Source organism: Coturnix japonica, chromosome 1, assembly GCF_001577835.2.
Source record: "Coturnix japonica isolate 7356 chromosome 1, Coturnix japonica 2.1, whole genome shotgun sequence".
NCBI classification, from domain to species: Eukaryota; Metazoa; Chordata; class Aves; order Galliformes; family Phasianidae; genus Coturnix; species Coturnix japonica.
In genome coordinates this window covers 55,006,069-55,020,279 of record NC_029516.1, presented here as the reverse complement: position 1 = coordinate 55,020,279, position 14,211 = coordinate 55,006,069, and the positions used below count along the sequence as shown (strand labels likewise).

The 14,211-nt window shown below is 47.5% G+C and overlaps 1 protein-coding gene across 2 annotated transcripts in view; it reads left to right on the top strand.

The window, feature by feature from the left end:
- Positions 1 to 5,875: 5,875 nt before the first annotated feature.
- Positions 5,876 to 14,211, top strand: part of CREB3L2 (cAMP responsive element binding protein 3 like 2) — a 73,125-nt gene continuing 64,789 nt past the window's right edge. Inside the window, exon 1 of one of the 2 annotated variants that reach the window (XM_015866650.1) lies at positions 5,876 to 6,180. In XM_015866650.1, the coding sequence (XP_015722136.1) occupies positions 6,076 to 6,180 (105 nt within the window). In that variant the 5' untranslated portion in view covers positions 5,876 to 6,075. The remainder of the gene's footprint in view (positions 6,181 to 14,211) is intronic. The other variant, XM_015866641.1, reaches the window with a different exon arrangement.

The window sequence follows — 14,211 nt, the reverse complement described above, 5'->3', positions numbered from 1 at the left end:
AACTTCTCTTCTGTCCCATGGGACTGAGCAACTTACCTCCCACCATTAGCATCCCTTCTCTGCTCTGTGTCATTCTCTGTCTTTCTCAACTAAGTAAATCAAACAGTAAGTTTAAAACAGCCGTTTCTGTCACAGACCCAGAGAAGGCCACCAGTGTGTTTGGCTCTGGCCCTTCACTGACTATAGCATTTGATCAAATTAGGTGTTGTCTGTCACTAAACCTTGCTTTGGTTATGTACTTATGTTTTCAGTATTATGGACTTGGATGTTTTGTGACCCTAAGATGGCATCAATGTTCTCATCCTAATACCTTGTTACGGTGCTATGCCTGCCGTTTGCCACCGGGAGGAGCTGGAAGAATGACTATCTCTTGTTCCTTCTGAGAGGTTTGCAGTATAGCGTGGAAAACATCTCTGATCCAGGATACTGTTACTGGGGGAGTGCTGGCTATTATGCCTTAACTTTGTTGTAATTGCCGGAGAGACTGAAGATTATTAGTGTTGTTAGTGAATTATGAGAGGTACTTCATTGTAGTACATGGGGAACTGGTAAAGTTCCTGTTGTAATACAGCCTGATGTGAACAGGGAAATTAAAACATTGGAAGTGACAACTTCCTGCCTCCAAAGCTGATGGGATTTTGTATCTCATCTCCCTTTCCTTCCACTAAAAATCATGCTTATTTGTAGTGTTTGTAGCTCTTTCTCCTGTGGAATGGTCTTATGTTCCTCTATATAAGCATAGGCAGTACTACCAAGAACTTAAGTATTTTCACTTAGGTATTTACTTCTGGATGAAGCTAATGCATTGGCTACTATCATAGTCCCTATCACAGGCATACTGAAGTGTTAGGTATTGAAGGAAATGCTTGCTTGGTTAAGTGTGTTATCCATGTGAGATTGTGGTATAAAATAGGAAGCTTAGACTTTAATTCTAGTTACAGTTCTTTGTTAGATTTGAGCCTGTTGGAAGGTTCAGATCTGTATTGCTAGAGAAAGTGCCGCTGCTTTTCCTGGTGCAGTTGTCTGTATGAGGAGCATGCCGTGCATTTCAGAGGCTGAGAAGAGTAAACAGTTTTGTGGTTATTTCTGCAGTATGCATTAAAACATAGCTGTCCCAAGGCTGAACTCTTACCTGGCAATTCCTGTTCTTTACCGCCTCTTCCATCTCTCAAGTCAGTTCAATGTAGCATACTACTGTTTGTTATTTCAGTGTGAACCCATAATGCTCTCCAACCTTCAAATCAGGCTTTCTACTCCGGAATCAGAGCACTGAGATGGCAGCAACGATTGCCTCTTCACTGCTGCACATGAAGATCCTGGCCAGTGTTCATCCTAGTCTCAGCCCGTGGCTCAGGATGAGGATAATGTTGATCTAGCACAAGGTATGTGATTAGGTGCCAGCAAAGGAAATATTTGCTCAAGAGCTTCCACTTTACTTGCTTTTCCAGTTTGGTTTAAAGTCAGTAATAATTTTTTAAAGATTTCTTTGCTGTACCTGCTACAGAGATTATACGTATCTATCGTGAGAACACAGTGTTTGGAAAGCTGTGCAAGATCTCGAATGTTCATCACCATTTTGCATTAGGGCAGATCTTACAAAGTGACACCATGTTAGCAAGAGACAATAGTTACAGCGTCCTTTTGCCATCAATTATTGTTTGCTGTATGTTTACCTTCTGTGTCTGCTTTGCAGCCATGGGGCAAAGCTAATGTATAATAATGGTTTTGGCTATGAGAAATAACATGAAATCAACCTTCAGAAAGTGTCTCATTCATCTTTATTGCTTATTATTTCCTCTGCATGGAAATCTTAAAGAAGGGAGTGATGTCTACCGAGTTAAATGCCTTGTTTGCACCTTGCTTATACCTTGTTTATAGCAAGGCAAAGAGTACTTTTCCATTTTATCCCTTAATGAATGGCATTCATCTTTTGTTCCTGGTAACCTCTTGTGTAAACTGGATTAGGTAAACCCCGACTGTTTGCATCAGCTGGGGCTTTTATACACGTTTGACCTTCACAAGTAATTTACTTTATGTTTTTATGAAGATAGATTAGAAGAGATAAAATAGTAATGCAGATCTCTTTTAAGTATTTGGAGCGTTTCTTGATAGAGCTACTTTGGTCAGTGAGGCATCTCAGCATCATTCAGTTACTTCCATCAGCCTGGTGTGAGGTGGAGGGAGCCCTCTTCTGTGCTCATTTCAGTGGCTGTAGTTCTCTGGTGTCAGAACACTGTGGGCGTTGTGCCAGTTAAGAACTCTCAAAATACGGCGGAGCGAGAAATATTTTCACATTTAATTAAGGCTGAGCAGTGTTGGAGAACAAAGCTACAAATGCCCTACAATTCATTGAAATAGGACTTGATACCTCTGGCTGAACCAACTTGTTTCAGGACTCAGTTTCTGAGGACAGAATAACAACATGAATTAAGCATTGCTGAGAGCTTGGACTAGAAAAGAACTGCTTGAGCTTTCTAGCAGCGGGTACCTGGTTTGACTACTGATATGGCTAACAGGTTGCACCCTGCTGACTGCACAGTATCTTGCATCAAGGGTAGGAGTCCTGTCCCTGCTCTGCTGTGAAGATTAGGGTTGCCTGTGGAAGCTCATGCAGGGAGGCCTTGAATTGTCAAAGGCAGGACAGATGAATTAGTGCTTTGAGAAGTCCTGAGGTATGGGGGGGAGGAATGTTCTGGTAAAGGGTTCTTGTGTTTCTGTCAGTGTACTGATTATGTGGTTTCAGTAGTAGGCTGCCTCCAGTACTGGCAATCCCACATCTTTCACAAGTATTCATGTCAGAAAATGACTATAATGCCAGGATTTTGAAAAGAAAACTGCACTGTTTTCAAGCACACCTTCTATTTTTAACTGAAACTTCAGTGGTGGGAGCATTTTTGTGCAAATAGTTGAGTCTGTACAGACCAACTAAGACTTAATGGCTGTTCAAACCAGAGCCTGCCCCATTTTCCTGTGGTGGTGGTGGTGAGCTTCTTCACACAGCAGATGTCATTTACACAACAAATTTGCTTTGTTAGTGCTGTATCAGTTGCTGGCTAGTGCAAATAATGTGTCTGCACATAATTATGCAAAGAAATCAGCTTCGCATTCTTCATAGAGTATCTTCATATTCTACAAATATCCGCTTGTGGAAAATGCATATTAGTGTAAGATTTTTCTTCTCTTATTGCTTTATTTCCCATATAAAAATCATTGCTAAGTATGATACTGAACTTTCAAAACAATCTCCAGCAACTGCTGTGATTAGAAATTGACAGCCTGGGCATTCATTTTCACCTTCCTCTGTGTATGATAATTTCCTATTGTTTTTAAAGGGTAAGGTTTTTTGGTTTTTTTTTTCATTTGTAGCTGTCTTTAAAAGAAAAGAAATATCCTGTAGGCACTGTTGCTATTTGTTCTTTTCTTCTTGGTTGACTTTTAAAACGTATTTGAACAAAATGGCTTTAGAAAATGGATGGTTATCTTGATCCTGGTTGTCACAAGTCAGGAAAATATCACTTGTAAATATTTAATGAGCCTTTGTGCAACTGACCTGATCAAGAATTGGGTAAGGACGCAGTCACAGGAGCTGTGGCTTCTGTAACCCGGATCTGTGAAGAAAACAGAGCGCCTTTCCTTTGCCAGGCTTTCTGTGATTTAAGTTATCGGCTTGCATTGTAACTAGCTATTGTACTTTGATATTTAAAGTAAGTGATCATTGTTTGGAGTCCTACATTAACAGCCTCCTCCTCCTTAGCTAGTTTGGTTTCTGTGTGGTTTTTCGCTTTGGGTTTTCTGCTCACGCATATCGGAGATAGAATGCTGAGTAAAGGAAAACCAAGCTCTCCCCACTTCCCTTCAGCTGCGTCTCTGCAGACCATAAAACCCCACCTTTTCATCTTCATGCATCTCGACACTCCGTTTTTGCATTGTCCCTGTGTGGGAGACTTTGAACATAGTTGAGAAGTCTGTGGTGACAGAAATGCTCACAGAATTAGCTGCCTTGGATCTTAAAACTACTACTAAATTAGTACAGCGAGTTAAACAACTTTGATTTTCAGCATGCTAGCAACAATTGAAATCTACAGTTTTAAATCCCTCGAGCAGGATGGGAAAAAGTTAGGAGGACAGGTGTATCTGTGTAACATTACCATGCAGGCCAGTTGGTCATAGCTCCTCCTCATGAAGTCTCAGGGTATTCTTTTAGAAACACTGAAGCTCAAGAAGTGAAACATAGTCTTCAACACTGAGGTAACAAGGCTGGCAAGGAATGTCTAGTTACCAATGTCTGGCTACTAGTTACCACTGTTTATTAGTGGATAGCCCCAGAAATGGGTCCTCTGCATGTTAGGGGGAGCCTTTTGTTCAGCTTATTAGCACGAGGCTGAGGAAACTTTAAAAGCAAGAAAAAGCCAATGAGAACATGAAACGTGGAAGACTGTGAACAAGGAACTGACCTTTACAAATTTCACAGTCTATGCCTCAGGACTGGCAACATGTAATTGTTGTGACAAAAGAGTGTGACGGTGCCAGCATATCATGAAGTTTGTACCTCCGCCTGGCCTTGCCAAAGCATTAGGTACCCATTCAAGTGTTAGGAATTTGGCTTTGGGGTGGTTCTCAGTGTTGCTGGGGGCATGCTCTGGTCTGACTTGTTGCACAGTAACTCGAACTACTCTGACTTGCTGAACAGTAACTCTTTGCAGGAGAGCTTTGGTTGTGGCAGCTGGAGCTCTTCCCTTCGTGTTCTTGACCGAATAACACGGCTTTTGTTAAATTAAAAGTGACGTTTCCTCTTTTGATCAAGTCAAAACCGAAGAGATTAATATACCCCAAAGCATAAACCCTGACAAAGTCACCATTATTCCTCCTCTTCTCTTTGCTGCTGTGCCCGATGGATGATGGGAGGCCTCAGAGGGCCCACCCAGCTCCCTGGGGAGGGTGGAGAGCTGACAGAGCAATGGTGTGTCAGCAGACGGAGCCCAGGGGGATGTCGGGGCTCTGGTTACAGCTGGAGCACAATGTGGGATGGAGTGCCAAAGTGTGGGGCTGACCCACAAAAGGCTTTGAGCGCCTGCCAGGAGCTGGAACTCAGAGCTGAAGAATGCCTGGTGTGTTGTATCGGAACCATGTGGCATCCTTCATTTTTAAAGGATGATGAAATCACATACAGAATCACAGAATGAGCTGGGTTGGAAGGGACCTCAAGGATCATGTAGTTCCAACCCCCCTGCCTGGCAGGGCCACCAAACATACACCTTTACTAGATCAGGTTGCCCAGGGCCCCGTCCAACCTGGTCTTGAACACCTCCAAGGACGGGGCATCCACAGCCTCCCTGGGCAGCCTGTTCCAGGGCCTAACCACTCTCCTAGTGAAGAACTTACCCCTAACATCCAACCTAAATCTTCTCTTTGAAATGTCAACTTTGTCCCAGCTTGGCATAGAACCAAGGTTAAAATACCACAGTTCTCTATTGCCTGGGGTTCTCCTCGCTGCTCTGTGGAAACAGTGCTGGGTTGTGAGCAGTGTTACTAGCACATTCATCTAAAGGCAGACGTTTATGGTATGGGACGTCCTGAAACAGGACGTGTGGGCTGCACTCAGCAATACCAAACTAAGTATTTTGCCCTTCATGCTCTCTTTTCAATTAGCTGAAGAGATGAAGGGCCTGGCGTGCTTCCCGCACCCGAAGCTGCTCTGGGTTGTGCTCTGTAAGCGCCCCGACACGGCGCTAACCGGGCCCATAGGCTCCTCAGGGCCCGCGGCCGTTCCTCCTCCCACACGAAGCGGGCGGGCCGTGTCCCTCCGGCCGCAGTCTTGTCGCTGTTTCATTCGCTGCTTTGCCCGTCTCTCACGCGAACCCCCGCCCACATTCCCCAGCTGGAGCCGTGGGGCCCTGTGGGCTCAGAGCTCCGATTGGGGCGCGGCTCGCAGCTGGAGGGGCCGCCCCGCCCGACCCGGACTCCCGGCTCCGTCGGGGGGGGACGCGGCCTCGGAGCGGTGCCGGTACCGGCTGCGGGCGGCCCATGGGAAAGGGCGGACCTGCGTGAGTCGGGAGCGGGGCAGCCGGGGCCGCCATGGAGGTGTGCGAGAGCGGCGAGCAGCCGCCGCTGCTACACTGGGATCGCAAGTTGAGCGAGCTGTGCGAGCCCGCCGACCCTGACACCCTGCTGGGCCACACGGTGAGGAGGGCAGGGGTGGCCCCGGGGGGGCGGCTTCAAGCCGGGCTGAAGCCCCTGAGCTTGCTGCGGGGGTTCCTTAATAGTGACACGCGTGTGGGAGCGGCTCTGAGGGCCGGCACGTAAAGTTTGGGCTTTTTTGGCCCAAATCCCCACTTGGCGTGTGCGGATGTGGAGGTGAGACGTGCACCCAACACCGCTCATCCGCTGTCCCTCCGGGGGCCAAAGGTGTTTCGGGACGGTGCGTGCTCGTGGGGTGTCTGGTGGCTGCACTGGTGCTGGGTGAATGATCCGTGTGGGACGTGGGAAGGCCTCTCATCCACTCCTGGCTTCTTCCATCTCTCCTTGGTAGCATGGCGTGTCTAGGATGGCTGCACAGCGGGAACAGCCTCGTCCTGGGAGCGATGGGGCTCTCGGTGTCGGCCTCAATGGGGAGATGAGACCTCAGTCAAGGAGCACCGTGGCCTCGCTGACCTAGGGCTACAGCTTTCAGTATGGCCTGTTAGCAGCAGGAAGGCAGCCAGCTGCGTGTGTGACCGTCCTCAAACACTGCCTGGTTTGTTGGCTTTGGGAGCTTTTGTGCTTTCTTGCACAACTACTGTTAGACCCACCAAGAGCAATTGGATGGTGGGTAGTGACTTTTAAAGACCCTCTAGGAGCTCTTAGTGCTGGAAGGCCCTTCTTTCAGCAGCTGTACCGCAGTGGGCCTTTCTTACCTTCCTCAACAAGACAAGGAGGGGTGTTGTGGTGAGGTGAGAGGCCCTCTGGGTGCTCCAGCCGTGCCATGTGGTTGGGATCCTCGGGAGGAGAACTGTGAACCCGCCCTCCTCTTAGTTCATGTTCTTGTATTCTTTTAATTAGTGCTCTGAAACAGATCAGTGCCTGTGGCTGTGGTCGTGCACATGTGTGTCATTGCCTTGCTTTGGGGAGCTGTGACTTGGTTTCATGTGTTGCTTGACATACAGAATGCCCTGTGGTTGCAAACGGGGTGGTTGTCCCTCTGCTGTTGGGAGCTGTAAGCACCAAGTGCTACCTTGAGGTGTGTTATCAAGGGGAAGAGCAGAGCATCACTAAGTCTGCAGTAACATGGGCTTTGATCCTCTTTGTTGGGAGCCACTTTCTGCTATGTTTTTGTCAGTGTGGGTTTTAGTTGATTTTCTTCTTAGGTGCTTATAAACAAAAGGCATCTTTAGTGGTCACCTTAAAGTCTAATGAAAAGCAAGTAATCCATTTAGCTTTTGTTGTTTTTGGAAGGATTCCAAGAGAAGCCATCCATAAAGAAATATCATAGCAGCACAGTGCTATGGATGAGGTAGCAGTGGGCTGGGAGTTTCAAGGGGGCGAAAAGAAAGCTTTCTGAAATGCTTGCTTTGGGGGGGGGGGGGGGGGAAGCACACATTTCTACTCATCGAACTTCTATTTCTTCTGCAAAAAGTGCATTGTTCTGTGCAGAGGAAAACACTGTGCTTGACATCATGAAACACAAGCTCTCCGCTTACATCTGGCTGAACGTTCATAGGATCGTTGAAACAACAGCACAAAAAAAAAGAGATGATGGACAGAAACCACCACCCAAAAAAAAGCCCTCTGGATGAAACATCTGTTATTCTCCTGCCTCTTGCTTTCAGTGTGGGAGGACTGATTTGACCCAGCTGGTTCTGCTTTATCTGTAAGCTTGTTTGCTGGTGTTACTGAAAAGGATGAAACGTGAAGAGCTGAGCCTCCAAGTGCCGTCTGTGGCCTTTGTAAGGTCCTAAGGTGCCCTGTAGGTGCAGCTGTGCAGCTGTTGCCTTGCTCCAGATGCATGTTACAATGCAGGATGGACCAGCACCGATGCCTGTGGAGCTCAGTCCTTCAGCACAGTGAAACTGGTGACCTGGCATTAGATGTGGGTCTGTCTCTTCCACACACCTGGGTGTACCAACCCTTCTGGATGCACTTGGGAAGTGTCGTGAGATCCAGCAGTGCAAGCAGGGGAGAGGTGGGGGCTGGATGGCTGGTTGGGACACATGGCTCCAGGAACAGGGATCCGCTTCCTTCTGCAGGCAGACCTGTGTGTGCATGTAGGTGTGTGTGCATGTAGGTGTGTGTGTGGGCGGGGGGCTAGGAATTCTATGATTCTAAGCCAGTTGTCTTTTGTGTATTTTAAGTTAAATTTTAACCTTTTAACAACCACACAGGCTGCGTATGGTCTGGTGGATTTGAAGCTTCCGGGCAAGTGTGGAAGCATGCATATACTTAAAAACTCAATTGCTATATTAAGTGGTTCCAGCCTAATTAGCAGGGCTGAATTCCAGCCTTTTACCTTTCCCTTTCAGCTGATGATTCATCAGCACAGGTGTGAGGATGTGCCTTGTGGTCATCAGCTGCACTGGGAGAAATCAGGGGGCTCATCCTGGGCTGGAAGGGGCTCATTGATTCAAGTCTGTGTGCTTTGCAGGTGTATATTGGACTGTCCCAACCAGCAAGTCACCAGTGCCATTTTCTGAGTGGCATTAGAGCTCAGTAAACCCATTGCTGCATTGCTGATGCCACTCCAGGCACCTCACCCCCAGACTGCACGTGCAACACGAACACTTGGGTTGGTGGCTGCGTCATCACCTCCCAGCCGGCCCTGCGAGCTCAGTGGTGGTGGTTGTCATCTGAGATGGGTTGGGAATCTTGGAATCAGCCTTCCTCCTTCAGATAAAAATTGCCCATCGCAAGCTTCTGTGAGCTCCCCAGGAGCCGCCGGTGACTCATTTCCTCCGTCACAAAAACACTGCTGGCTGTTGCTTCGCATGCTGATGATTTCTGCAGAAATGGGGCATCTGAGTGAGCTGCCGTGGACTGTCTGCAGTTTTCAGAGCCACGGCACTGGTGATGTTTAACTGAGATGGAACACAGTGCTTTGCTTTTACAGGCCGCGTGTATTTAGTTAGAGGTTGTGGTTAGCGCACAGCACGTGTGGGCTGTGGGGCTGGCTGCATTTTAATCTGTGGTGGTCACCTGTACATAAGGTAGCTCTGTAAAACCTGGCGTCGATATAGGCTAATCCTATTTATCGATTTACTCGATTTTGGTGGGGAAAAGGTAATCCATTGATTTGAATGTGGTGTTTAGCCTGCTGCTTGCTAACAAGGAAACTGAAATCTCTCATTCTTCCATCCCTATACACCTGCATATGGAGGACCAGATGGCCAGCTTGAGGTGGAAAATATGTAACATCAGTACGTCCAGGAATTATTGCCAAACTGTTCCAGTAAAGAGAAGAAAGATGTGAAAGCGAGATGATATTTTTAAGTAGTTTGTAAACAGAATTTGTGCAAAGTGTTACATGATGAGAAGAACTCCCCATATGAAAAGCATCAGGGTCACAAGCGATGAGCAGCAGAACAACTCGTACTTGGTGTTCTGCACCAAAAATCATTTTAGTGTTTTCTTCCAAAATTGAAATACAAATATCACTCCTGTTTGCCAAGGGACGTGCCAGCTGCTCGTAATGGATTTAAACAATGTACAGTTTCTCTCAAAGCTGAGATAAACACACATGTGATGCTTTGGAACTTTTCTCCTACCCTCGTATTTTCTGATAGTTCAAATTGGAAAAATAATGGTATCGAGTTGCTGCGTCGTTGCATTTGGATTGTCTGTAACTGTATAGAGAGGAGCTTGATCTGCAGTGAGGACAGCAGCTGGAAAAACTGTTAGTCTGTCCTGGGACTGACTTTAAAGCTTAGTAGATGAGAATGCGCCAATGTTTAACTGCGCCAATGTTTAACGTATGAAAACACTTCTTTTTAGGAGCATGCGTGCTTGTGGAGGAGGCAGACTAGCTGTGAGTCCAGATAGGTCTGAGGGTGCTGTGTCCTGCTGCCTTTGCCAGGTGCTGGTCCCAGCTACAGTAGTGTGTGCTGTGTTCCTCCTTCATGAGCCTGCCTTCACTTTGCTCCTACATGGTGAGAACTGGTCACCCTTGTGCAGGCAGTGACAAATAGAATAAAGATAACATAAGTATAAGCACAAATCATGGAGGTCTGTGGCCAGCATGCTGCCAGCTCTGGCTGTCTGTCCCTGTCTTTGCTTCTTGCTGCCTGGCTATCATCTGGAGCATCCCCTGCCTACCACGAGCACTCTGCATCTGTCTATCTGACTGATGTGGGAGCGAAGGAACTGCTACAGGGAAACATCACTAAGTGAGATTTATCAGATTAGGGGTACCCACCTTTTGCAGGGGGAATAGCTAAGTTGAGTGATATACTCCACAGACTGCATTGCCTGCCTTGCGTGAGCTTAAAGCATCCCTCCTCTAGGTTCTCCCATTCCTTGGTGCAGCTTTTCATTCCCCATAGGATGTGAATTTGGAGAGCATCCTCCTGGGGTCCTCTCACAGAAGAGCTCTGCACCTGGTTTTCCGGGGATGGCACGTTCCATTCTGCTGTTGCTCCCTGAATCACACAGGTGAAAAGATCAGGGTTGTCTGGATGCCCTTTGGCTGCATTTTTTTCTGGGTGACAAGACCTGACAGTGCGGTTCTGCACCTGGATGTAACCGCAGGCTGTTGCGGCAGCTGCCTGAGAGCTCATCCAGTTGAAAAATGACTTTCTTGCACGACAGAAAATAGTTTTCAGCAGTATGTTTCCTGATGCAGCTCGCTTTGTTGCAGCTCAGGTACTGGCGCTTACATGAGAGGGCAGGTGGGAATGCTTGCCTGGGGAAGAGGCAGGTGGAATTGCATTTTAGGCTGAGGGAATGTACAGTGGGAGTAGTCTGGCCAGCTTCAGGAGCGTGTGCCTAGATATAATCCTGGTGAGCGTGGGAGATGTAATGCTGGTAAGTGTGCATCTATTTATTTGAGAGCAGTGGGTTGCACTTTGGGAATAAAGGGAGAGGAGACTTCTGCTTAAGGACCATCCATAGGGAGAGGCTGTTTGAGAAGAGCATGTTGCAGAGCAGTGTACAGAACCCTTCCTGCTGTGCACGTCCCCATTCTGTGGTACGTTTCTGAGCTCTCCATGGCAGGGATGGCCACTGCCTGTGCCTTGGAGCTTTCAAAAGTAGCTTGTGTCTTCAGAAAGCTAAACCAAGTTACAGCCTTGATGCTAAATACGTGCAGGAAGGAAGCAAGTGCTCAGTCACGTAAGGAGTGTTTCCTCTCAGGATGGCAAGTTGGGAACCAGAGTAGGTAACTAGAGAGAATAAAGAAAGGTGAAATGGGATAGACCTGAATTACTAGAGCTGTCCCTGGAGTTGCTACCCATCCAAATGTGTAGCTTACTAGTGCTGCTGACCTTTTGGTGCCTCAGCTGTGCCTTGGAAGCTACTGAGTTTTCTTTTTTTTTTCACTGCCATCTGCCACTAACCAGCTTTCAATCTTCTGCATGCGATCTGGCTCCACCGTGGTGACAAGCAAAAGTCTAATGGAAAAATGTGACACCCACTTCATCTCTTTCTTCTCTGCCAAGAAAAAGCATTCCTCTTCTGCCATGCTGGGGCTGGCCCCGTCCTTCTACACAATCTGTTAGGTGTGTGGGGTAGGAGGCTTTGTGGCTTTTTAGGAACTCTGGGCAGACCCTGGTGCTGGGAGCTTCTGGCCTGAGTGATGCTGAGCTCTGACCGCAGCTGTGAACCAAGGGACTGCTTTGTTTAGGGACTGTATTGCGAGGCAGGAGTCTGATCCCCAGGTTTTCCAGCTAAAATTCAGAACATCTTACTTGTGTGCTCCTCTGTAGTGTGGTATGGTCACGCTGGAGCCTGCACCGCTTGCTTCAAGGCTATTTGTCCAGCCTGCTGCCTGTTAGGATTATCTCCTGCCTGTGATATTTGCTTTTTGTGGCTAACCGTAGAGCCGTAGGTGTGGGCAGAGACCACCCTGCATTGCAGCCCATGTGATTAGCTCACAGGGCTTTTTATAGACGTTAAACCCCCAAACCAGCCAACCAAAAAGCCCCCAAGTCTTGAGTACTAAGCATGTCTCTGTTCCTTCTTCCTCACAGCCCAGTAGTGAATATTATGTGCAAAGGGGAATCTTATCCCAAGGCTGCTTTTTATTTTTTCCCCCACTCCCCAACACGTTCTACTGTTGAGCTTCAGTGCTCAGCTTGCCTGTCTCTAATGTTGTGTGGGTTAACTGAAAACAAGTATTTTCATTTCTTCTAGCACCTGGAGAAATGGTTTGCCTGACTATTTGTGGAACCAAATCTTAAGAGCAAAACACAGCTGAAAGCTGCTCTGCTGTCCTGCCTTTTTCACAGCAGAAGCAGCAATGTGGCTGGTGCCTGTGTGGGGAGGCTTGTGATATAGAGCTCCGTGATCTTTAAGGACTCTTCCAATCTAAGCCATTCTATGATAGTATGGCCAAGATGAGACCTTCACAGGGAATCGAGGCTAGGGCAGGGTGTTATTTCTAGATAGCTGGCTTTCTTGAATTTGTCCTTGCTAGCAGACATGGGAAAATACGACATCTGCATGGCTGCTTTCATACCTTATAACGTGAGGCAGCGGCTGACTGCAAAACATCTGTCTTTGTCATCTTGGATATAATTGGTCTCCTCATCAGAACTGGCCATGAATTTGATTGAGCTCCCTTCCTTTGCCTTCTCTCCTCATCTCTGCCTTTTCTCCTTGCACAACAGCACAAGGGATCTGGGGTCAGGGCTGCTATGGTGTGTGGGGCTGCGTTTCTTCCAAGAACAGGCAGCAAGAATAGGCATAAAAGAAAACCAAGCCAAACTTGCCCAAGTTGGGCTCTGCTGGACGGCTTAGCTCCCTGCACAATGCTGTGGGGGCTGATCATACTGTGAGGGACATCCGTAGTGGTTGGCTTCAGCCCAGCCTCAGGGACGTGACTCATGGAAGCATTTTTTTCTCCAGACTCCAGAGATCCATGCCTGCATCTCCTCCTGCCCCCTTCTCCCCGGCACCATTTTATTTCCCTCCTCCACCTCCAGAAGGAAGTGAAGCTGAAACCTTGGGTAAGAAGCATGAAGGGCCTGTGCCTGTAGATATCAAATGACAAAGCTCCACATTGATCAGGGAGGAAGGGAGCTGGCACCTGTGCAAGGCCTCCAGATGTGTGGTTTTGTGTGTTGCAGCCCTACAGGGGGGTCACACTTGTAAATGGCTCCCCAAAGAAGCAAATGCTGTGCAAATTTGCTATGGCACTGCTGTGAAGGGGTGAGCCCAGAGAAGCTGTGGTGCCCCATTCCTGGTGGCACCCAAGGCCAGGTTGGATGGAGCCCTGGGCAGCCTGAGCTGCTGGGTACAGCCCTGCCCGTGGCTGGGCCGGGTGGGCTTTAAGGGCCTTCCAACCCAAACTGTTCTATGAGTCTATGAAGAGTACTGCTTCTGTTCTTGCCCAGGGTGACTTATGGCTGCTTGTTCAGCTGTCCTGACTTTACACAAAGTTCCAGCTGAATTCCGGCCTACTGTGTCTTTCTGCACTGACAAAGTTCTGCTGGGAGTCTGCTCAGGGAATTGGGAAAACAGTTTCCTGTTGCTGTTACTTGATTGTTGGGTTGCTGCAAATATTTTGCAGAATCACAGGGGAGAAAGGGACTGAATTTATGTTGCTGTTTTTTTCTCCGATAGAAACACAGTTGCAAGACCAAAACCGAAAGAAAAGTGGCAGTATGATATTGAAAACCGTGTAGAGAATGTCATTAAAAAAAATAATAAAAATAAAATTAGAAGTGTTTCATGCCCAGAACATCTTTTTTTTTTTTTTAGCTTTAATGAGAAAGATGTGGGAGAAAGACATATGGACAACTCCCTCCACAGTACCTTGCTTGGAACAGCTTTCTGGCAAGATTAATTGGGGATGAGAAGCCCTACTTAGTTTTAAGATGCAGCTTCGGTGTTCACGAGGGCATTATGTGATACTGCAGCTGGGTGGGAATCTTTGGACTTTGGTAGCTGGGTTGGGGACACAGGGAATCTCTGGACTCGTTTGATTTGGTGTTTCAAATTGGAAGATGTTTGAGGGAGGGGGGAAATGGAGGTTGGAAGAGCAGGCGAGGAAAGGGAATCTGCAGAAACTTGTGCTGCTGAAGATGA